At 41.0% G+C, this 23,632-nt stretch overlaps 1 protein-coding gene across 1 annotated transcript; it reads right to left on the reverse strand.

Moving 5' to 3' along the window:
• Window positions 1-5,296: 5,296 nt before the first annotated feature.
• On the reverse strand, window positions 5,297-6,082 carry LOC116753209 (proline-rich protein 23A-like). Its single transcript, XM_032630752.1, has one exon. It carries the CDS (start codon window positions 6,080-6,082, stop codon window positions 5,297-5,299), a length of 786 nt encoding a protein of 261 aa, XP_032486643.1.
• Window positions 6,083-23,632: the final 17,550 nt, after the last annotated feature.

A 23,632-nucleotide genomic window follows, 5' to 3' on the forward strand; every position in this document is an offset into this window, starting at 1 on the left:
TGGCCAGTTGTGATTTGTGACATGTAATTGCTTGGGGATTAGACCTGTGACGTTCTAGAGTTCCAAAAGCCATGGCTCTGAGTTGTTTTCCACTAGGAAGTGGAAATTATAAAAAATTATAACTGTGAGATGAAGAAGATGAATTCTCACTCAAAAGGCACCCACCAATGAAATGACCAAGCACATGTGGCAATCCAAAGTGATGAAAGAACAAAGAATAGGAGATTTTACTTGTGAGGAAATTGAATTAAGGGAGCCATTAATTAATGTTTAAATAATTTCAAAACTTAAAGGATGGAATACTATCCATGAAACAAAAATAGGAGTTTATAATACTAAGTGGGGAAATTTTGAAACAAGAATAAGGAAGTAAAATCTTGAAAAAAATTCTTTGAAATAAATACATTCTTGTAGAAGTATAAACAGAAGAAACTTGATTAAAGTATTAATTGGATTAAAAAATAGAAAGCTGGAGTTGATAAAGCATACAGCACATGATATTAAGATGTTAAGAGTCATGGGAGATTGAGCAGTGCCACTATTTATCTGATTGGATTTCCAGACATGAGGATGTGTTTTTTTTTTTAATTAATTAATTATTATTTTTGGCTGTGTTGGGTCTTCGTTTCTGTGCGAGGGCTTTCTCTAGTTGCGGCGAGTGGGGGCCACTCTTCATCACGGTGCGCAGGCCTCTCACTATCGTGGCCTCTCTTGTTGCGGAACAGGCTCCAGACGTGCAGGCTCAGTAGTTGTGGCTCACGGGCCCAGGTGCTCCGCGGCATGTGGGATCTTCCCGGACCAGGGCTCGAACCCGTGTCTCCTGCATTGCCAGGCAGATTCTCAACAACTGCGCCACCAGGGAAGCCCGAGGATGTGTGTTATTACAAGAGATAGAGCCTAAGATTTTGTGGGATTTCAGGCAAGAGATAATTTCCCATATTGATAGTTAACCAAATCCATCGAGCCAAATAAAAATAGAATCTACCCCTAGAGATGTTACAGTAAAACTGTAGGATGCCAAAGGAAAAGAAACATTTAAAAATATGCTAAAATGTCAAAAAATACTTAGGAATAAGCCTGACCAAGGGGGTTAAAGACTTATATGCCGAGAACTATAGAACACTGATAAAGGACATTGAAGATGATTCAACGAAATGGAAAGATATCCCATGCTCTTGGATTGGAAGAATCAATATTGTAAAATGGCCATACTCCCCAAGGCAATGTACAGATTTAATGTGAGCCCTATCAAATTACCCATGACATTTTTCACAGAACTAGAACAAATAATCCTAAAATTTATATGGAACCATAAAAAACCCAGAACTGCCAAAGCAATCCTGAGGAAAAAGAACAAAGTTGGAGGCATAACCTCCTTCTTCAGACAATACTACAAAGCTACAGTAATCATAGTAGTGTGGTATTGGCACAAAAACAGACATATGGATCAGTGGAACAGAATAGAGAGCCCAGAAGTAAACCCACACACCTACAGTCAGTCTTTGACAAAGGAGGCAAGCATATACAACAGAGAAAGACAGTCTCTGCAGCAAGTGATGTTGGGAAAGCTGGACAGCTGCATGTAAATCAGTGATATTAGAACAGTCCCTCGCCACTCTCTCATACACTACCAAACGTAAAATAGATAGCTAGTGCGAAGCAGCCGCATAGCACAGGGAGATCAGCTAGGTGGTTTGTGATCACCTAGAGGGGTGGGATAGGGAGGGTGGGAGGGAGGGAGACGCAAGAGGGAAGAGATATGGGAACATATGTATATGTATAACTGATTCACTTTGTTATAAAGCAGAAACTAACACACCACTGTAAAGCAATTATACTCCAATAAAGATGTTAAAAAAAACCAGTCCCTCACACCATACACAAAATTAAACCCAAAATGGCTTAAAGATTTAAATATAAGACATGACACCATAAAACTCCTAGAAGAGAACATAGACAAAATATTCTCTGACAAAAATCGTAGCAATGTTTCCATAGGTTAGTCTCCCAAGGCAATAGAAATAAAAGCAAAAATAAACAAATGGGACCTAATCAAACTTACAAGCTTTTGCACAGCAAAAGAAACCATAAACAAAATGAAAAGACAGCCTATGGATGGGGGAAAAAATTTGCAACTCATGTCACTGACAAGGGCTTAATTTCCAAAATATACAAACAGGTTATATAACTCTATAACAAAAAACCCAAAGAACCCAATCAAAAAATGGGCAGGGCTTCCCTGGTGGCGCAGTGGTTGAGAGTCCGCCTGCCGATGCAGGGAACACGGGTTCGTGCCCGGTCCGGGAAGATCCCACATGCCATGGAGCGGCTGGGCCCGTGAGCCATGGCCGCTGAGCCTGCACATCCGGAGCCTGTGCTCTACAACGGGAGAGGCCACAACAGTGAGAGGCCTGCGTACTGCAAAAAAAAAAAAAAAAAAATGGGCAGAAGACCTAAATAGACGTTTCTCCAAAGAAGATATACAGAAGGCCAAAAAGCACATGAAAAGATGCTCAACATCACTAATTACTAGACAAATGCAAATCAAAACTACAATGAGGTTATCACCTCACACTGGTCAGCATGACCATCATTAAAAAGTTCACATATAATAAATGCTGGAGAGGGTGTGGAGAAAAGGGAACTCTCCTACAGTGTTGAAGGGAATGTAAATTGGTGCAGCCATTATGGGGAACAGTATGGAGATTCCTTAAAAAACTAAAAACAGTTGCTATATGGTCTAGCAGTCCCACTCCTGGGCAAATATCCAGAGAAAACTCTAATTTGAAAAGATACATGCACGCCAGTGTTCATAGTAGCACTGTTTAAAATAGCCAACTGGCTACTTCCTTGGTGGTGCAGTGGTTAAAAATCTGCCTGCCAGTGCAGGGGACACGGGTTTGAGCCCTGGGCTGGGAAGACCCCATATGCCACCAAGCAACTAAGCCCGTGTGCCACAACTACTGAAGCCCACTAGGCTAGAGCCCACGAGCCACAGCTACTGAGCCCACATGCCACAATTACTGAAGCCTGCGTGCCTAGAGCCCATACTCTGCAACAAGAGAAGCCACCGCAATGAGAAGCCTGCGCATTGCCACGAAGAGTAGCCCCTGCTCGCTGCAACTCGAGAAAGCCCACGTGCAGCAACAAAACCCAACACAGCCAAAAATTAAATAAATAAATAAATGAAAAAAAATAGCCACACATGGAAGCAACCTAAATGTCTATCTACAGATGAATGGATAAAAAGATGTGGCATACCTATACAATGGAATACTACTCAGCCATAAAAGAGAATGAAATGATGCCATTTGCAGCAACATGGATGGACCTAGAGATTATCGTACTAGGTGAAATAAGTCAAAGAAAGACAAGTATCATAAGTTATCACTTATATGTGGAATCTAAAATATAATACAAATGAACTTATTTACAAAACAGAAATAGACTCACAGACATAGAAAACAATCTTATGCTTACCAAAGGGGAAAGAGGGTGGGGGAGAGATAAATTAGGAGTTTGGGATTAGCAGATACAAAACTATTATGTATTCAGTGTAAAACAGATAAACAAGGTCCTACTGTATAGCACAGGGAATTATATGCAATATCCTGTAATAAACCATAACCATGTAAAAGAACATGGAAAAAATATATAACTTTGCTGTACACCAGAAACTAACACAACAATGTAAATCAACTCTACTACAATAAAAAATAAAACTAAAAAATGTGCTAATGAACAGCTGAATCAAATATAATAGGAATAACAACTTGATTGGCGGAGACCTCTTGCCTGCAACAGCAATAAAAATGGCAGAACAATGGAGTAATGTCTTTAAAGTACTTAAATAAAACTTTAGAATTAGGAATGAATATATAATAAAACATTTTCAGATATACAAGACTAAGAGAGTGTACTACACAAAACATGTTGAGATTTACAAAACAAAGAAAATTTACTACACATAGGGTACAGTGGAAAGAACTATTAACGTATATTCTTCAGCAAGAAGAAAATTGAGGCTAGACTTTGAGAGTGGAATGTAAGAATGAAAAGGTAGAGAGGAAATGGTAAAGCATGTTGGTGAATATAAATACTATTGATGTTTGAAAAAACTGAAACCATCTTGTTTTCAGCTTTACCTGTAGATTTTATTTCTTTTATAAATATGTGAAACAAATATGGTAATTAATTAAAGTTTTATTGTTTTAAAATTTTATTTATTTATTTTTGGCTGCATTGGGACTTCGTTGCTGCGCACCGGCTTTCTCTAGTTGCGGTGAGCAGGGGCTACTCTTTGTTGAGGTGCACGGGCTCCTCACTGCAGTGGCTTCTCTGGTTGCGAAGCATGGGCTCTAGGTGCACGGGCTTCAGTCGTGGCTAATGGGCTTGGTTGCTCCGAGACATGTGGGATCTTCCCGGACCAGGGCTCAAACCCGTGTCCCCTGCATTAGCAGGCAGATTCTTAACCACTGCGCCACCAGGGAGGCCCCTAAATTAATGTTTTAAAAGTTAGAGGTTTGAGTTACAAAAGAAAAAACTCAGGGTAGACTTTAAAAGGTATGAATAATGTGGAATAGCAGGAATGCAAACATTTCACATCAGTCTGTGAGTGAAAATAACCAGAGGAACAGATTTAAAAACGAAATGCGTATCCTAATACGTGCTGAAAACATCTGATAAAATCCAACATTTATTCATAATGAAAAGTGAACTTGGCTGGAAGAGAACTTCCTCAGGTTAAGAGGAAGCTATGAACAAACATCATACAATTATGTATAGTAACCATCATACTGTTTTGCAGTTTTCCAGGAGAGAAGCTCAAAACACCAAGAAAGAGAAAAGCCATGGCTAAAAATCTTTACAAATTCATGGGAAAACATATAACATGAGAAATCCATTTATTTTTTGGTTTGGGGAGAAATAGGGTAGCAACGGTATGGTGCTGGAGAGAGTAGAATTTGAGAGAAAATAACTGATGCAAACGAGCGGGAATGGATAGGCCTGAGAATGATCTTGCAAAGAAGTCCAGATGTCTGAAAACACATTGTCCGGTATCCCTGGGCAGATTTTCCATTTCAGAGATGAGGTCTAGAGTCTGCTTTCTTTTCCTGACGTCTTCTCCTGCTACTATAGCCAGTCTGGAGGGGAAAAGGAGTTGTTGGCACACGAGATGCTTAATTTCCAGGTTGTAGGACATTCAGTGTAAAAGACGCTGGGAAATCCATTGGGCCTCCAGGATGGTAGCCAGAATTTGTGTGTGTGTGTATGTGTGTGTGTACCGGGGTGCAGTTCATTCCGGGAACAGGCATCTCTGGGCCTTGCGCTTAGGACCATGAGGGCGTTGGGGGCGCTCGTGAGGACCCGGAGGGCTCGGAGAGGGAGGTAGAGGTTGGAGTGGTGAGTCGGGGAAGGGCTCCAGAAGGTGGAAGCCCGGGTTGTCGTCGTGGTGAGGAGAGCCTTTCTCTGGACTAGGGGTGGGCGCCCGAGGCCAGGGCTCTGGGACAAAGCCCTGCGCGCTGGGGCCCGACACCCTTGCGGTGGGGCTGCGGAGCCCGGCGACGGAGCCGGCTTCAGCATCCATCCCAGGCGGCAGGAACTCGGCGTCTGCTTCCTTCTTGTTGGCCTCTTCTTGGCAGGCGATCTCTGGGACAGCTGCGCACAAGAATCCCGGCTCCAGGGCCATGTACTCCCCGGGAGGGCTCAGGAAAGCGCCCCGTCCCAGGCCCTGTCCCCACGGGCCTTCCACACCCGAGCCCAGGAGGGCCTCGGGGACCAGCACGAGGATGTGATCTCCGAGAGACACTTGCAGCACGGACGTGGGCTCGGGCTCAAGGAGCACGTCGACGTCGTCTAGGGACAGGTGCAGGGCACAGCCGGCGGGCAGGACCGCTACGGAAGTGAGCGCGTCCGCGGTCGGAGGTCCCGTCAGGTTGTCCAGGCTGGGCGCCGCCTCGGACTCGGACTCGGGGCCCTCGGGCTCCTCCGTGCGGCGGCGCTTGGCGGGGCCGGGTCCTTCGGTCTGCGGTCCCCACCAGTCCGCAGGGTAGGCACTGGGGCTGCGGGGCCGGCTGCCCATGACCTCGACCGACGGACAGCGCTCCCGGGGCCTGGCAGAGGGCGAGGGGGCGCTCGATCCTGCACGCTGTGACGGGTTCCGACGACGGCTGAGGCAAGCGGGGGCGGGGCGGCGCGATGCGGGCACGGCAGGACTGCGCGCTACGGGACGAGTCCTCGGAGCTCCGGGGCCGCCTCCCCGGGGTCCTGCAGTTCAGGTTTCTAGGGGAGCGGCGTCTGTCGCTAGGCTGGGCCTGGCGCCTTCGAATCTTCAGCTCCTCGCGCCGATTCGTCTACGCAACAGACAGCGAGAGATGTTGCAGGTGAAGCCAGTGGAATCCTAGTCGCAAAATGTCACGCTAAGCTCCGCCCCCTCCAAGGCTCCGCCCCGTAGAACTCGCGGTGTCTGTGCTGCCCAATAGCCGGGGCTGTGGTTGGTAGGGAGCTACTGTTGTAGTCCTAACAGGGGGCAGAATACTCGTGTACTTCGTTTGTAGAGGAAAAAAAGATACACCGGAAATGGAACTTTAAATATTAGTCACCTTTAAGGTTACTATTTTCCTTTGATTTCAGGCATTCTAGAGAAAAAAACCCACTCAAATAGACCACCCCCTTGGCAACATAAAACGGACCTATCTAAGTGTCCCATGAAACTCCTTTAATGCTTGGCCTTTCATTTCAGGAGTAAATGGAAAATACTCATTTATGTTTAGGTAAAGCTCTGTCTTAATAGTAAAATATTTGTGGCAGTTCCTTCCTGAAGATAAAAGCTGTTATAAAATTAAAACAATCTTAGTATAATTAAATTGTTTTATTCAGTATTTATTATATGTCAACCATTCTACTGAGGTTTAAAAAATGATCTTTTTAAAAAACATTTTTTTAGTTTTATTTATTTTTGGCTGCGTTGGGTCTTTGTTGCTGCGTGCGGGCTTTCTCTAGTTGCGGCGAGCGGGGGCTACTGTTCGCTGCGGTGCACAGGCTTCTCGTCGCGGTGGCTTCTCTTTGTTGCGGAGCACGGGCTCTAGGCACACGGGCTTCTGTAGTTGTGGCACGCAGGCTCAGTAGTCGTGGGTCTTGGGCTCTAGAGTGCAGGCTCAGTAGTTGCGGCACATGGGCTTAGTTGCTCCACGGCATGTGGGATCTTCCCAGACCAGGGCTCGAACCCATGTCCCCTGCACTGGCAGGCGGATTCTTAACTACTGCGCCATCAGGGAAGTCCAGAAAATGGTCTTTTTCTTAAAAGATAGCCCAACACTTTGTTGAGGTATGATTGACATACAAAAAGCTGTACACATTTAATATAAACAACTTGAGTTTGTAGATAAGCATACACTCGTGAAACTACCACCACAATCAAAACCATAAAAGTTATCTATGACCTGCAAAAGTTTCTTCCTGCCCTCTTTTTTTTTTTTTTTTTTTTTTTTTTTTTTTTGCAGTACGCGGGCCTCTCACTGTTGCGGCCTCTCCCGTTGCGGAGCACAGGCTCCAGACACACAGGCTCAGCAGCCATGGCTCACGGGCCCAGCCGCTCCACGGCATGTGGGATCTTCCCGGACCGGGACACGAACCCTTGTCCCCTGCATCGGCAGGCGGACTCTCAACCACTGCACCACCAGGGAAGCCCTCTTCCTGCCCTCTTTGAAAAAAAAATGATCTTTTTTACTTTTCACTACACCTGAAGCTCAGAGTGGTCAAGTGAGGTTTCAAAAATTAAATATGTACCAAGTTTGTGTTAGATATAGGCATCCAATGCAGACTTATCTGGTTTTAAATCATGACCTCTTAACTCATACATTTATTGCATACACCTAAGAGTGAATTACTGGTTGGTCCTATGTGTGCCTTTTGAAGTTAATAGGTAGGGACTTCCCTGGTGACGCAGTGGTGAAGAATCTGCCTGCCAGTGCAGGGGACACGGGTTTGATCCCTGATCTGGGAAGATCTCACATGCTGCAGAGCAGCAAAACCCGTGCGCCACAACTACTGAAGCCCACGTGCCTAGAGCCTGTGCTCCGCAACAAGAGAAGCCACTGCGATGAGAAGCCCACGCACTGCAACCAAGAGTAGCCCCTCCTGGCCTCAACTAGAGAAAAGCCAGCATGCAGCACCGAAGACCAGACACAGCCAAAAATAAATAAATAAATAAATTTAAAAATTATAAAAAAAATAAAATTAAAAAAAGTGTTAATAGGTAATGCCTTCCTCTTTTGTTTTCCAAAATATTTTTCACAGTTTAAACTCCTGTGAGTGGAGTATGTTTCCATTTCATTACATCCTTGTAAACATTTCTTATTGATAGACTCTTAACTGTTTTCCAACCTCGTGTAGTCAAATGCTATATCATTGTGTTCTCATTTTGCACTTCTGATTGCCAGTCAAGGTGGATCATTTTTTTCATACGCTTCTTAGCCAATATTATATTTAATTCTTTGAAATATTACCATCTTCTTTTTTTTTTTACTTAGAAAAATTAGGTTTCAACTTTTCCTCCAATTTTTTGCAGTGCTGGTTCCTTCTTCAAAGACCAACTCTGAGAGCACCTTCTTGAAAAGGGCATTTCTGACCATTTTGTTTGGAATGGTTTCTTCACTTATTCTCTATCTCATCCCTCTCTCTGTGGCCTTCATAGTATTAACGCATTCTGTAAATGAACAAAATATTGTTTAAAGAAGTTGGGGTTCAGTCATACTAGTACCAGTCGCTTATCAAATGTATGTGTAGCAGATGTCTCTATCACAGTCTTTGAAGACTTTAGCACTTGATTCATTGTAATTCTCACTCATTCCACATCTGCTGTAATTTGTGGTGAGTTTAATATTGTCATGGATCCCTCCTCCCCCCACATCTTGGCTTCTTAGTTCTCTTCCTCTTCAGTAATTTTGTCCTCCCTCCTAACTCGACTCATACTCTTTACCTTGTCATTATGAAACTTACATGGTAGTCATCAGTTACATCCATTAGACTATAACTTAGTTAGTAAACAGTAAACTGTAAACTGCCTTCACTGGTCAAGCTCACTTTAACTGTTTGTACAAAAACTTGCATATCCTCCAAGCATCATGAAGCCTAAACGATAAGTTACAAGGCCTCTTCACGACCCCTATAGATAAGTACCTCTGATGTAAGAGTCTTAAGATGTTTGCCCGAGTCGTTTTCTTGGAACTTGGAGTCAGTTGTCCAGTTTGAACTTCAGCTGGTTAAGACTGGTTGGGACCACCGACTCTCCCCTCGGGCATGCGAGAGTGTCTGATCGGTGGCCGTTTGATGTCAGAGGGCCAAAACCTCCACCCTAAGGATATGCTAATGCCGCCATTTTCTGAACATGCATCCTCCGAAGAAGCATGTAGCTTAGTTGCACCTGCCGAGAATAATGATACCTCATCTTTTTTTAAAAAAAAATAATTAATTAATTTTATTTATTTATTTTTGGCTATGTTGGGTCTTCGTTGCTGCATGCGGGCTTTCTCTATTTGCAGTGAGCGGGGGCTTCTCTTCGTTGCAGCGTGCAGGCCTCTCATTGCGGTGGCTTCTCTTGTTGTGGAACACGGACACTAGGCGTGTGGGCTTCAGCAGTTGTGGCACACGGGCTCAGTAGTTGTGGCACGCAGGTTCTAGAGTGCAGGCTCAGTACTTGTGGCTCATGGGCTTAGTTGCTCCGAGGCATGTGGGATCTTCCTGGACCAGGGCTCCAACCCGTGTCCCCTGCATTGGTAGGCGGATCCTTAACCACTGCGCCCCCAGGGAAGTCCCGAGCTCATCTTTTTCTTATTTCCAGCCACCTTTCACCACGCTCCCTGCACCTCAGGCCACCCTAATTCTTTATCCGGTAAATGTCCCTATCCCCTGGCCTTTGGGGAGATAGATTTGAGATTTGTTCTCCTTTCTCTTTGCTTGACTGCCTTGTGAGTAAACCCTTTGTCTGCTGCAAACCTCTGTATCTCAGAGTTTGTCTTTCTGTGTGTTAGGCAAATGAACGTGGCTCAGTAACATTTACTCCAGATTGTGACCCCTCTATAAGCACAACTTAAAACATTTATTCTCAGAGTACTGGCTACCTCCTAACTTTATAGCTTAGCCCTTTATATATCCAAACTCCATCCATCCTTATGCCCTTTTGGAAAAATTTATCTTTTCAATGAAACTTAAACTATCAGTTCTTCACTTCCCTCCGTAACTGGAACCTAAATTCCACAGATAGTCATTTTAATGATTGCTGTATTTATATCTGTTTTAAAAATTATTTTTTATTGAGGTAACATTTGTTTATAACATTATATAAGTTTCATATGGAAAATGTTATATTTCTACTTCTGTACACACTACAGCATGCTCACCAACAAAGATTTAGTGTGTATGGTCACCACAGAGTTGATCCTCTTTATCCATTTCATCCTTTCCCCTCTGGTAGCCACTACGCTGTTCTCTGTATCTACATGTTTGTTTTTGTTTGGTGTGGTTTTTTCATTTGCTTTGTATGTTTTTTTTATATTCCATATCTATGTGAAATCATATGGTATTTGGCTTTCTCTAGCTGACTTATTTCACTTAGCATAATACTCTCAGTGTCCATCCATGCTGTCGCAAATGGCAAGATTTTATTTTTTTCTATGGCTGTATCTATATTGTATATATTGTGTTTCACATCTTCTTTATTCATTTATTGGTTGATGGGCACTTCAGTTGTTGCTATATCTTGACTATTGTAAATAATGCTGCAATGAACATGGGGGTGCATAAGTGTTTCCAAGTTAGTGTTTTCATATACTTCGGATAAATACTCAGAAGTGGGACAGCTGGATCATATAGTAGTTCTAGTCCTGAATTTCTAAGGAATCTTCATACTGTTCTCCATAGTGGCTGTGCCATTTTACATTCCCCCCGACACCGCATGAGGGCTCGCTTTTCTCCACATACTCGCCAACACTTTTAATTTCTTGCCTTTTGATAAAAGCCATTCTAACAGGTATGAAGTGATATCTCATTGTCGGTTTTTTTTTTTAGTTTTTTTAAAAAATTGAGGTATAATGGAGTTATAGTATTATGTTTCAGGTGTACAAGATAATGATGAACAATTCCTAAAGATTATACTCCATTTATAGTTATTATAAAATATTGGCTATGGTCCCTTGTCTGGCGGTCCAGTGGTTAAGACTCCATGCTTCCACTGCAGGGGGCCTGGGTTCAGTCCCTGTTCAGGGAACTAAGATCCCCGTGTGCTGTGGGGTACGGCCAAAAAATAAATATTGGTTGTATTCCCTGTGTTGTACAATATATCCTTGTAGCTTAATTACTTTATACATAGTAGTTTGTACCTCTTAATCTCTTACCCCATCTTGCCTCTCCCCACTTGTAACCACTGGTTTGTTCTCTATATCTGTGAATCTGTTTCTGTTTTGTTATATTCACTAGTTTGTTTTATTTTCTGGATTCCATGTTTAAGTGATAACATAACAGTATTTGTTTTTCTCTGTCTGACTTATTTCACTATGCATAATACCCTACAAGTCTATCCATGTTGTTGTAAATGACAAAATTTCACTCTTTTTTTTATGGCTGAGTATATACATACACACACACACACACATGCATCTATATATCACATCACATCTTCTTTAGCTGTTCATCTGTTGATGGACACTTAGTTGTTTCCATATTTTGGCTGTCATAAATAATGCTGCCATGAACATTCAGCTGCATGTATCTTTTCAAAATAGTGTTTTTGTTTTCTTTGGATATATACCCAGGAGTGGAATTGCTGTATCGTATGGTAATTCTATTTAGTGTTTTGAGGAACCTCCACACTGTTTTCCACAGTGGCTGCACCAATTCACATTCCCACCAACAGTGTACATATGGGTGTTCCCTTTATTTCACAACCTAGCCAACATTTGTTATTTGTGGTCGTTTTGATGTTAGGTGTTCTTACAGGTGTGAGGTGGTATCTCATGGTGGTTTGATTTGTATTTCTCTGACGGTTAGTGATGTTGAGCATCTTTTCATGTGCCTGTGGGCCAACTGTTATGTCTTCTTTGGAAAAATGTCTGTTCACCTCTTCTGCCCATTTTTTTTTTTTTTTTTTTTTGCATTACGCGGGCCTCTCACTGTTGTGGCCTCTCCCGTTGCGGAGCACAGGCTCTGGACGCGCAGGCTCAGTGGCCATGGCTCATGGGCCCAGCCGCTCCGCGGCATGTGGGATCTTCCCAGACCGGGGCACGAACCTGTGTCCCCTGCATCGGCAGGTGGACTCTGAACCACTGCGCCACCAGGGAAGCCCCATCTTCTGCCCATTTTTTAATCAAGTTGTTTGCTTTTTGCTATTGAGTTGTATGAGCTGTTTATATATTTTGGATATTAACTCCTTATTGGTCATCTCATTCCCAAATATTTTCCCCCATTCAGTAGGTTGTCTTTTCATTTTGTTGATGGTTTCCTTTGCTGTGTAAAAACTTTTAGGTTTAATTAGGTCCCATTTGTTTATTTTGGCTTTTGTTTCCTTTGCCTTAGGAGTCAGATTAAAAAAAAAAATATACAGTAGAGATAGAAAATCAACCATGTACAAAGCTAGTAGGAAGGTTAAAAGCCAAAAGTAGTAATATCATCTATATCTACAATAAGCAGTTTGGGGATACACAAAATAATTAGATGTAAAATATGATGTCAAAAACAGTAATCATAAGGGGAGGAGAGTACAATTGTAGGGTTGTTAAAATGCATTTGAAATTTGAGATCAGCAACTTAAAACAATCACATATAACAATATATTGCTGTATATAAACTTCATGATAGACAAAACAAAAAATTCTTAATAGATGCACACAGAAAAAAGAGGAAAGAACTTGAACATGACATTAAAGATAGTCATCAAATCACAAGACAAAAGAATGAAAGAAGAAGAAAGGAAGAAAAAAGCACTACAAAACAACCCCAAAACAATTAATAAAATGGCAATAAGAACATACACATCAATAATTATTAAAAGTAAATGGAGTAAATGCTCCAATCAAACGACATAGGGTGATAGATAAATAAGGACGTACTGTATGGCACAGGGAACTATATTCAATATCTTGTATATAATAACTTATAATGGAAAAGAATCTGAAAAAGAATATATACATATATAGATCACTTTGCTGTACACCTGAAACTAATACAACATTGTAAATCAACTATACTTCAGTAAAAAGTTGTTTGTTTTGAAAAAAAAAAGAGTGGCTGAATGGTTACAAAAACAAGAGCCATATATATGCTTCCTACGAGAGACTCACTTCAGATCTAAAGACACACATAGAGTGAAAGTGAGGGGATGGAAAAAGATACTCCATGCAAATGGAAATAAAAAGAAAGCTGGGGAGCAATACTTATATCAGACATAGACTTTAAGAGAAATAGACTTTCGTGGTTTTGATTTGCATTTCTCTAATAATTTATGATGTTGAACATCTTTTCATGTGTCTGTTGACCATCTGTGTCTTCTTTGGAAAATGTCCTATACCCATTTTGGGGTTGTTTTCTTCTTTTGGTTGTTGTGAGTTTTTTCTATATTTTGGATGTTAACCCCTTATCGGATATATGATTTGCAAGTATATTCTTCCATTAGGTAGGTTCCCTTTTCATTTTGTTGCTGGTTTCCTTTACTGTGCAGAAACTTCTTAGTTTGATGTAGTCCTGTTTGTTTACTTTTGCTTGTGTTTTCCTTGCCTGAGGAGACAAATAAGTGGAAAAGTATTCTGTGCTCATGGATTGGAAGAAATAACATTGTTCAAATGTCTGTGTTACCTAAAGCAATCTTCAGATTCAATACAATCTCTATCAAAGTCCCAAGGATAGTTTTTGCAAAAACAGAATAAAAAATTCTTAGATTTATGAAACCATAAGAGAACCTGAACAGCCAAAGCAATCCTGATAAAAAGAACAAAGTTGGAGGTATCACACGCTCTGATTTAAAACTATATTATAAAGCTACAGTAATCAAAATCGCGTTATATTTGCAGAAAAGCAGATACATAGGTCAATGGAACATAATTGAGAACCTGGGAGTAAACCCATACATATATGGATAATTAATTCATGGCAAGGGAGCAAAGAGCGTACAATGGAAAAGTACAGTCTCTTCAATGAATGGTAATGGGGGAACTTCCCTGGTGGTGCAGTGGTTAAAAATCCACCTGCCAGTGCAGGGGGACACGGGTTTGATTCCTGGTCTGGCAAGATCCCACATGCCACGGAGCAACTAAGCCCGTGCGCCACAACTACCGAAGCCTGTGTGCCTAGAGCCTGTGCTCCGCAACAAGAGAAGCCACTGCAACAAGAAGCCCATGCACTGCAATGAAGGCCCAACACAGCCAAAAATAAATAAATGAATTTATATTTAAAAATGGTGTTGGGAAAACTGGACAGCCACATGCTAAAAAAAAAAAAAAAGAAACTAGACCACTGTCTCACACCACACACAAAAGTCATCTCAAAATGCATTAAAGACTTCAGTGTAGGGCTTCCCTGGTGATGCAGTGGTTGAGAGTCTGCCTGCCGTTGCAGGGGACACGGGTTTGTGCCTGGTCCAGGAAGATCCCACATGCCACGGAGTGGCTGGGCTTGTGAGCCATGGCCGCTGAGCCTGTGCTCTGCAACAGGAGAGGCCACAACAGTGAGAGGCCCGCATACCGCAAAAAAAAAAAAAAAAAAGACTTCAGTGTAAGACTTTAAACCATAGAACTCCTAGAGAAAATATAGGCAGTACTCTCTTTGACATCAGTCTTAGCCATTTTATATCTTCACTTCTTTTTCCTGTCTCCTGCTTTGCTGGTCGATATATCTGCTACCCTGTGCCTGCACTTTCCAAGCTGAAGGGGGTTGGAGAAGAACACTCAACCCCATTGACTGGTCTCAGTTTATATTCATGGTCACATACATCAGATGTGCTCCTACTGCTGCCCATTGAACTTACTATGTTGCTGTACCCCATTTGCTCACTCTTTTAGATGAACATTGCATGCTTTCTCTTCTCTCTGCAAACCTCCAATACCTCATCCCTTATTTTATCTCCTAGGTGGTCACCTTGCTTCTTTTTCACTTTATGAATGAAGCAATCAGAAAATATTTTCCAAAATTCCCTAAGTCACATCTCACCAGGCTCCACTGAGACTATATATTGTGCTTTTTCTCCTGTTCCCGTAGATGAAATATCTTGCTCCTAGCAAAGGCCATACTCTCTGCATTGGTGCAAGTGATCTCATCTCATTTTGCCTCTTCAAGAACATCACTCTAGCAATTTTCCTATCTTTGTCCATCATCATCACATTTTAGCTACCTCTACTGAATCAATATCTTCAATACAGGGACTTCCAGTGGTTGGTCCAGTGGTTGAGACCCCACGCTTCCACAGCAGGGGACAGAGGTTCAATCCCTGGTTCGGGAACTAAGATCCCACATGCCGTGCAACACGGCCAAAAAAACTTCAGTACATAATTCAGAGGTGAACTCTTTCATCTTTTTTTTTTGTGTGGTATGCGGGCCTCTTACTGTTGTGGCCTCTCCCATTGCAGAGCACAGGCTCTGGACGTGCAGGCTCAGCGGCCATGGCTCACGGCCCAGCCACTCTGCGGCATGTGGGATCTTCCTGGACCGGGGCACAAACCCGCGTCCCCTGCATCGGCAGGCAGACTCTCAACCACTGCGCCACCAGGGAAGCCCAAACTCTTTCATCTTAAGGTAAAAACTCTCTTGACATGAATTTCTCCTCCAGTTTCTACATCAGTTTTCTCCTTATACACCAAAACTGTTGTATTAGTCAACTATACCTGCATTCTCGAATTTCCCTCCTCCCACACTCTCTTGCACCCACTCCAATCTTGTGTCCATGCCAGTCATCTATAAGCACTCTCATTAAGGTCACCAGTGACCCCCACATTATGAAATCCGGGGGTTAATTCTCAGTCCTCATGGACATCATATGACACAGCCAATCTCTCTCTCTCTCTTTAAACATTTTCCCCCACAGCATCCAAGATCTCACACTCTCCCCGTCTGTCTGTTGCTTCTCTTTCTTAGTTTCTTTATCTGTTTGCTCTTTTTTCTGAAGGTTGGACTATCCCAGGACCTTGTTGTTGACCTTATTTTTTCCCATCAACCTTCTGTCTTCTTTTAAGTGCCATCTGTATGTTGGTGACTCCCAGATATGAAAGCTACTCCCTCCTGTAGCTTTCCCAAGAACATCCAACTACATTGTCAGTATTTTCTCCTGGATATCTGTTAAGTTGAACCATATACAGTTTTCATTTTTGTAGGTCAGAATGGTTGAATATTATCGATTTTATATAAGTCAGTCTAATAGGTCACCATTTCCTGCCTGCTGTGGGCTGCACATGGTAGGTAGGATGTCACCCCAGGACCTTGCTTCAGATGTAAATATTTAAATGTTCAGTAAATTGGAGGAAAAAAACATGGATTTTTAGAAACTGAAGAGCAAATTAAGCAGCATCAGCCCCATTTGGGGGCTTGTCAGAAATGCAGAATCTCAGGTCCCATTCCAAACCTCCTGAATCATGACCTGCCTTTTAACAAGATCCCTAATGATGTCCTTGGCTTCTCTTCATGAAGATTCCTGACTCATAGCCCTTGCAATCTTGGGAAAACCTCATCCAATTTCTTAGATCCAGATCCTGGGGCCTCCCTTTCCTCAGCATCACCCCCACCCAGCCTGGATGCATTGACCCAACCATATCCTAGGACATGAACTCCAGTGCTGGACACCTCATGCCAAACAACCAGCAAGACAGGAACATGGCCCCACACATCAGCAGACAGGCTGCCTAAAGTCATACTAAGCTCACAGACACCCCAAAACACACCACCTAATGCAGCCCTTCCCTTCAGAGGGAAAAGGCTCAGCTCCATCCTCCAGAGTGCAGGCAAAAGTCCCTCCCGCCAGTGAGCCTACACAAACCCCTGGACCAACCTCACTCACGAGGGGGCAGACAACAGAAGCAAGAGGAACAACAACAGCAGCCTGTGGAAAGGAGGCCATAAACACAGTAGGTTAGACAAAATGAGACGACAGAGAAATATGTTGCAGATGAAGGACTGAGGTAAAATCCGACAAGACCAAATAAATGAAGAGGAAATAGGAAATCTACATGAAAACTTATTCAGAGTAATGATAGTATAGATGATCCAAGATCTCAGAAATAGAATGCAGGAATGGATCCAGAAAATACAAGAAATGTTTAACAAGGACCTAGAAGAACTAAAGAACAAACAATCAGTGATGAACAACACAATAACTTACATGAAAAATACACTGGAAGGAATCAATAGCAGAACAATTGAGGCAGAAAATCAGATAAGTGAGCCGGAAGATAGAATGGTGGAAATAACTGCCACAGAGCAGAATAAAGAAAAAAAGAATGAAAAAAAATGAGGACAGTCTCAGAGACCTCTGGGACAACATTAAACACACCAGCATTCGAATTATAGGGGTCCCAGAAGAAAAGGGAAAGGGCCAGAGAAAATATTTGAAGAGATTATAGTTGAAAACTTCCCTAATATGGGAAAGGAAATAGTCAATCAAGTCCAGGAAGCACAGAGGGTCCCATACAGGATAAACCCAAGGAGAAATGTTCCGAGAAACATACTAATCAAACTGACAAAAATTAAATATAAGAAAAAATATTAAAAGCAGCAAGAGAAAATCAACAAATAACCTACAAGGAATTACCTATGAGGTTATGAACTGATTGTTCAGAAGAAACTGCAGGCCAGAAGGGAGTGGCAGGACATATTTAAAGTGATAAAAGGGAAAAACCTACAACCAAGATTACTCTACCCAGCACGAATCTCATTCAGATTCGACAGAGAAATCAAAAGCTTTAAAGACAAGCAAGAGCTAAGAGAATTCAGCACCACCAAACAAGCTTTACAGCAAATGCTAAAGGAACTTCTCTAGGTGGGAAGCACAAGAGAAGAAAGAGACCTACAAGAACAAACCCAAAACAGTTAAGAAAATGGTAATAAGAACGTACATATCGATAATTACCTTAAATGTAAATAGATTAAATGCTCCAACAAAAAGACACAGACTAGCTGAATGGATAAAAAACAGGACCTGTATACATGCTGTCTAAAGAGACCCACTACAGACCTAGGGACACATACAGACTGAAAGGGTATGGAAAAAGGCATTCCATGCAAATGTGAATCAAAAGAAAGCTGGAGTAGCAGTACTCATGTCAGACAAGATAGATTTTAAAATAAAGACTTATTACAAGAGACAAGGAAGGGCACTATATAATGATCAAGGGGTCAATCCAGGAAGAAGATATAATAATTGTAAATATTTATGCACCCAACATAGGAACACCTCAATACATAAGCCAAATGCTAACAGCCATAAAAGGGGAAATTGACAGTAACACAGTAATAGTGGAGGACGTTAACACCCCATTTACCCCAATGGACAGATCATCCAGACAGAAAATAAATAAGGAAACAAGCTTTAAATGACAAAATAGACCAATTTGACTTAATTGATATTTATAGGACATTCCATCCGAAAGCAGGAGAATACACTTTCTTCCCAAGTGCACATGGAACATTCTACAGGATAGATCACATCTTGGGTCACAAATCAAGCCTTGGTAAATTTTAGAAAATTGATATTTTATCAGGCATGTTTTCTGACCACAACACTGTGAGATTAGAAATCAATTATAGGAAAAAAATGTAAAAAATACAAACACATATAGGCTAAACAATACACTACTAGATAACCAAGAGATCACTGAAGAAATCAAAGAGGACATCAAAAAATACCTAGAGACAAATGACAATAAAAACACAATGATCCAAAACCTATGGGATGCAACAAAAGCAGTTCTAAGAGGGAAGTTTATAGCAATACAATCCTACCTCAAGAAACAAGAAAAATCTCAAACAAACAACTTAACCTTACACCTAAAGCAAGTAGAGAAAGAAGAACAAACAAAACCCTAAGTTAGTAGAAGGAAAGAAATCATAAAGATCAGATCAGAAATAAATGAAATAGAAACAAAGAAAACAATAGTAAAGAACAATAAAACTAAAAGCTGGTACCTTGAGAAGATAAACAAATTGTTAAGCCTTTAGCCAGACTCATCAAGAAAAAAAGGGAGAGGACACAAATCAATAAAATTAGAAATGAAAAAGGAGCAATTACAACTGATGCTGAAGAAATACAAAGGATCATAAAAGACCACTCAAGCAACTTTATGCCAATAGAATGGACAACCTGGAAGAAATGGACAAATTCTTAGAAAAGTACAACCTTCCAAGACTGAACTAGGAAGAAACAGAAGATACGAGCAGACCAATCACAAGCACTGAAATTGAAACTGTGATTTAAAATCTTCCAACAAAGAAAAGTCCAGGTGGCTTCACAGGCGTATTCTATCAAACATTTAGAGAGGAGCTAACACCTATCCTTTTCAAACTATTCCAAAAATTTCAGAGGGAGGAACATTCCCAAACTCATTCTACGAGGCCACCATCACCCTGATACCAAAATCACACAAAGGTATCACAAAAGAAGAAAATTACAGGCCAGTATCACTGATGAACATAGATGCAAAAACCCTCAACAAGATACTAGCAAACCAAATCCAACAACGCATTAAAAGGATCATACACCATGATCAAGTGGGATTTATCCCAGGGATACAAGGATTCTTCAATATATGCAAATCAATCAATGTGATACGCCATATTAACAAACTGAAGAATAAAAGCCATATGATCATATCAATAGATGCAGAAAATGCTTTTGACAAAATTCAGCACCCATTTATGATAAAAAAAACTCTCCAGAAAGTGGGCATAGAGGGAACTTACCTCAATATAATACAACCCATATATGAGAGACCCACAACAAACATTATTCTCAGTGGTGAAAAACTGAAAGCATTTCCACTAAGTTCAGGAACAAGACAAGGGTGTCCACTCTCATCACTTTTATTCAACATAGTTTTGGAAGTCCTAGCCATGGCAATCAGAGAAGAAAAAGAAATAAAAGGAATCCAAATTGGAAAAGAAAAAGTAAAACTGTCACTGTTTGCAGATGACATGATACTATTCATAGAAAATCCTAAAGATGCCACCAGAAAACTACTAGAGCTAATAAATCAATTTAATAAAGTCACAGGATACAAATTTAATACACAGAAATCTCTTGCATTCCTATACACTAACAATGAAAGATCAGAAAGAGAAATTAAGGAAACAATCCCATTTACCATTGCAGCAACAACAAAATACCTAGGAATAAACCTACCTAAGGAGGCAAAAGACCTGTACTCAGAAAACTATAAGACACTGATTAAAGAAATCAAAGATGACACAAACAGAGAGAGATATATACCATGTTCTCGGATTGGAAGAATCAATATTGTGAAAATGACTGTACTACCCAAAGCAATCTACAAATTCAATGCAATCCCTATCAAATTACCAATGGCATTTTTCACAGAAATAGAACAAAATTTTACAGTTTGTATGGAAACACAAAAGACCACAAATAGCCAAAGCAATCTTCAGAAAGAAAAACGGAGCTGGAGAAATCAGTCTCCCTGGCTTCATACTATACTACAAAGCTACAGTAATCAAGACAGTATGGTACTGGTACAAAAACAGAAATATAGATCTATGGAACAGGATAGAAAGCACAGAAATAAACCCACACAGCTCTGGTCACCTAATCTATGAAAAAGGAGACAAAAATATACAATGGAGAAAAACAGACTCTTCAATAAGTGGTGCTGTGAAAACTGGACAGCTACATGTAAAAGAATGAAATTAGAACACCCCCTAACACCGTACACAAAAATAAACTCAAAATGGATTAAATACCTAAATGGAAGGCCAGACACTATAAAAATGTTAGAAGAAAACATAGGCAGAACATTCTTTGACATAAATCGCAGCAAGATCTTTTTTGGCCCACCTCTTAGTGTAATGAAAACAAAACCAAAAAATAAACAAATGGGGCCCAGTTAAAGTTAAAAGCTTTCGCACAGCAAAGGAAACCATAAATAAGACAAAAAGACAACCCTCAGAATGGGAGAAAATACTTGCAAATGAAGCAACTGACAAAGGATTAATCTCCAAAATATACAAGCAGCTCATGCAGCTCAATATCAAAAAAACAACCCAATCAAAAAATGGGCAGAAGACCTAAGTAGTCATTTCTCCAAAGGAGAAATAAATATGGCCAAAAAGCACAAGAAAAGATGCTCATCATTGCTAATTATTAGAGAAATGCAAATGAAAACTTCAATTAGGTATTACCTCACACCAGTCCGAATGGCCATCATCAAAAAATCTACAAACAAATGCTGGAGTGGGTGTGGAGAAAAGGGAACCCTCTTGCATTGTTGGTGGGAATGTAAATTGATACAGCCACTATGGAGAACAGTATGGAGGTTTCTTAAAAAACTACAAATAGAACTACCATATGACCCAGCAATCCCACTACTGGGCATATACCCAGAGAAAACAATAATTCAAAAAGACACATGCACCCCAATGTTCACTGCAGCAATATTTACAATAGCCAGCACGTGGAAGCAACCTAAGTGTCCATCAACAGAGGAGTGGATAAAGAAGATGTGGTACATATATACAATGGAATATTACTTAGCCATAAAAAGGAACAAAACTGTATCATTTGCAGAGACGTGGATGGATGTGGATGTACTGTCATATAGGGTGAAGTAAGTCAGAAACAGAAAAACAGATATTGTATATTAACGCATATATGTGGAATCTAGAAAAATGGTATAGATGCTTTTATTTGCAAAGCAGAAATAGAGACACAGCTATAGAGAACAAATGTATAGATACCGAGGGGGGAAGGGGGGTGGGAGGAATTGGGAGACTGGGATTGGCACATATACAGTATTGACACTATGTATAAAATAGATAACTAATGAGAACATACTGTATAGCATAGGGAACTCTACTTAATACCCTGTGGTGACCTAAGTGGGAAGGAGATCCAAAAAAGAGGGGTATATGTATATGTATAGATGAATCATTTTGCTCCAATACAATTAATTTAAAAATCTAATAATAGGCAACCCAAACTTCAGGTCCAAATTTGAACTCATATTTCCCCAAACCTGATATTTTCAAAGTGTTTCCCATCACAGTACTTTCTTCCTTTTGCTCAAGCCAGAAACTTGGAATTGTCCTTGAAAGTCTTTCTTTCACATACATTCCATCTAGATATCCTGGACTACTTCTTACCATCCCTCCTGCTTCCACCCTGCTGCCATTTTCATCCCTTTAGTGAATTACCATAGAAACCTCCGAAGTGGTCTCCTCCCCTCTCTTCTTTGTCTCTTTTCATGCTAGTCTCCACGTAATAGCTAGAGTTGTTCTGTTAAACCATAAGTCAGATCATGTCACTCCTCTGCTCAAACATGTCCAGTTTCACTCAGGGTCAAAGCCCATGTTTGTATTTTATTTATTTATTTATTTTTAAAATAAATTTATTTATTTTAAAAATAAATTTATTTTTGGCTGCATCGGGTCTTCATTGCTGCATGCAGGCTTTCTCTAGTTGCGGCGAGCAGGGGCTACTCTTCGTTGCAGTACATGGACTTCTCTTGCAGTGGCTTCTCTTGTTGTGGAGCACAACTCTAGGCATGTGGGCTTCAGTAGTTGTGGCTGCAGGCTGTAGAGCGCAGGCTCAATAGTTGTGGCACATGGGCTTAGTTGCTCCGCAGCATGTGGGATCTTTCCGGATCAGGGCTCGAACCCATGTCCCCTGTGTTGGCAGGCAGGTTCTTAACTACTGTGCCACCAGGGAAGCCCCAAACCCATGTTTTTATATGGGCCTACAGGGCTATATATGATCTGGACATCCCACCTTCATTACATCAGACTGCACCTCCTATCACTCTCCTGCCTTGCTCCTTCTGTTACAGCTGCCTGGCCTCTGTGCTTTTGCTAGAAATTGACAGACATACTTAGAGATTTTGCAATTGTTCCTCTTATATCCATCTATCTGCATGGTTCCTCACTCCTTTCAGGCTGTTACTCAAAAAGCCCCATCTAAGGCTTTCCCTGATAGTCTCTGACCCTCTACCTCCTCTTAATTTTTAGCACTTTCGAGTGTTTAACATGCTGTGCATTTTCATTATGTCTTGTTTATCCTCTGTATTCTCTTTAACAGAGTATAAGCTCACGATCGCAGTGATTTTTAACTGTTTTTCTCTTTGCTGTATTTCCAGTTTTGGAACACTCAGCTATATGCTGGACACACAAAAACATATATTAAATAAATGAATGCTTTTTTTTTTCTTTTATCAGTAACAACCATTCTCATTCATCATGAATCTCTTCAAATATTGCCCTTTATTTCATTTTCTGTACTTCTACTCTGAAACTTCACCAGTCATATGTTAGAACTTACTTTCCTCTGATAACACTTATTCTCTTTTCATTACTTTTGTGTCTGTGCCCTTTTATGATAAATTATAGGTAGTTTCCATAACTCTTCTGGTGTTTCTAAGCGTTTAAATGCATAAATTTT

Source organism: Phocoena sinus, chromosome 4, assembly GCF_008692025.1.
Source record: "Phocoena sinus isolate mPhoSin1 chromosome 4, mPhoSin1.pri, whole genome shotgun sequence".
Lineage (NCBI taxonomy): Eukaryota > Metazoa > Chordata > Mammalia > Artiodactyla > Phocoenidae > Phocoena > Phocoena sinus.

What these genes read in the sequence shown, in the direction of transcription:
- LOC116753209 (XM_032630752.1), bottom strand. Translation starts at nt 6,082, where the DNA reads ATGGGCAGCCGGCCCCGCAGCCCCAGTGCCTACCCTGCGGACTGGTGG.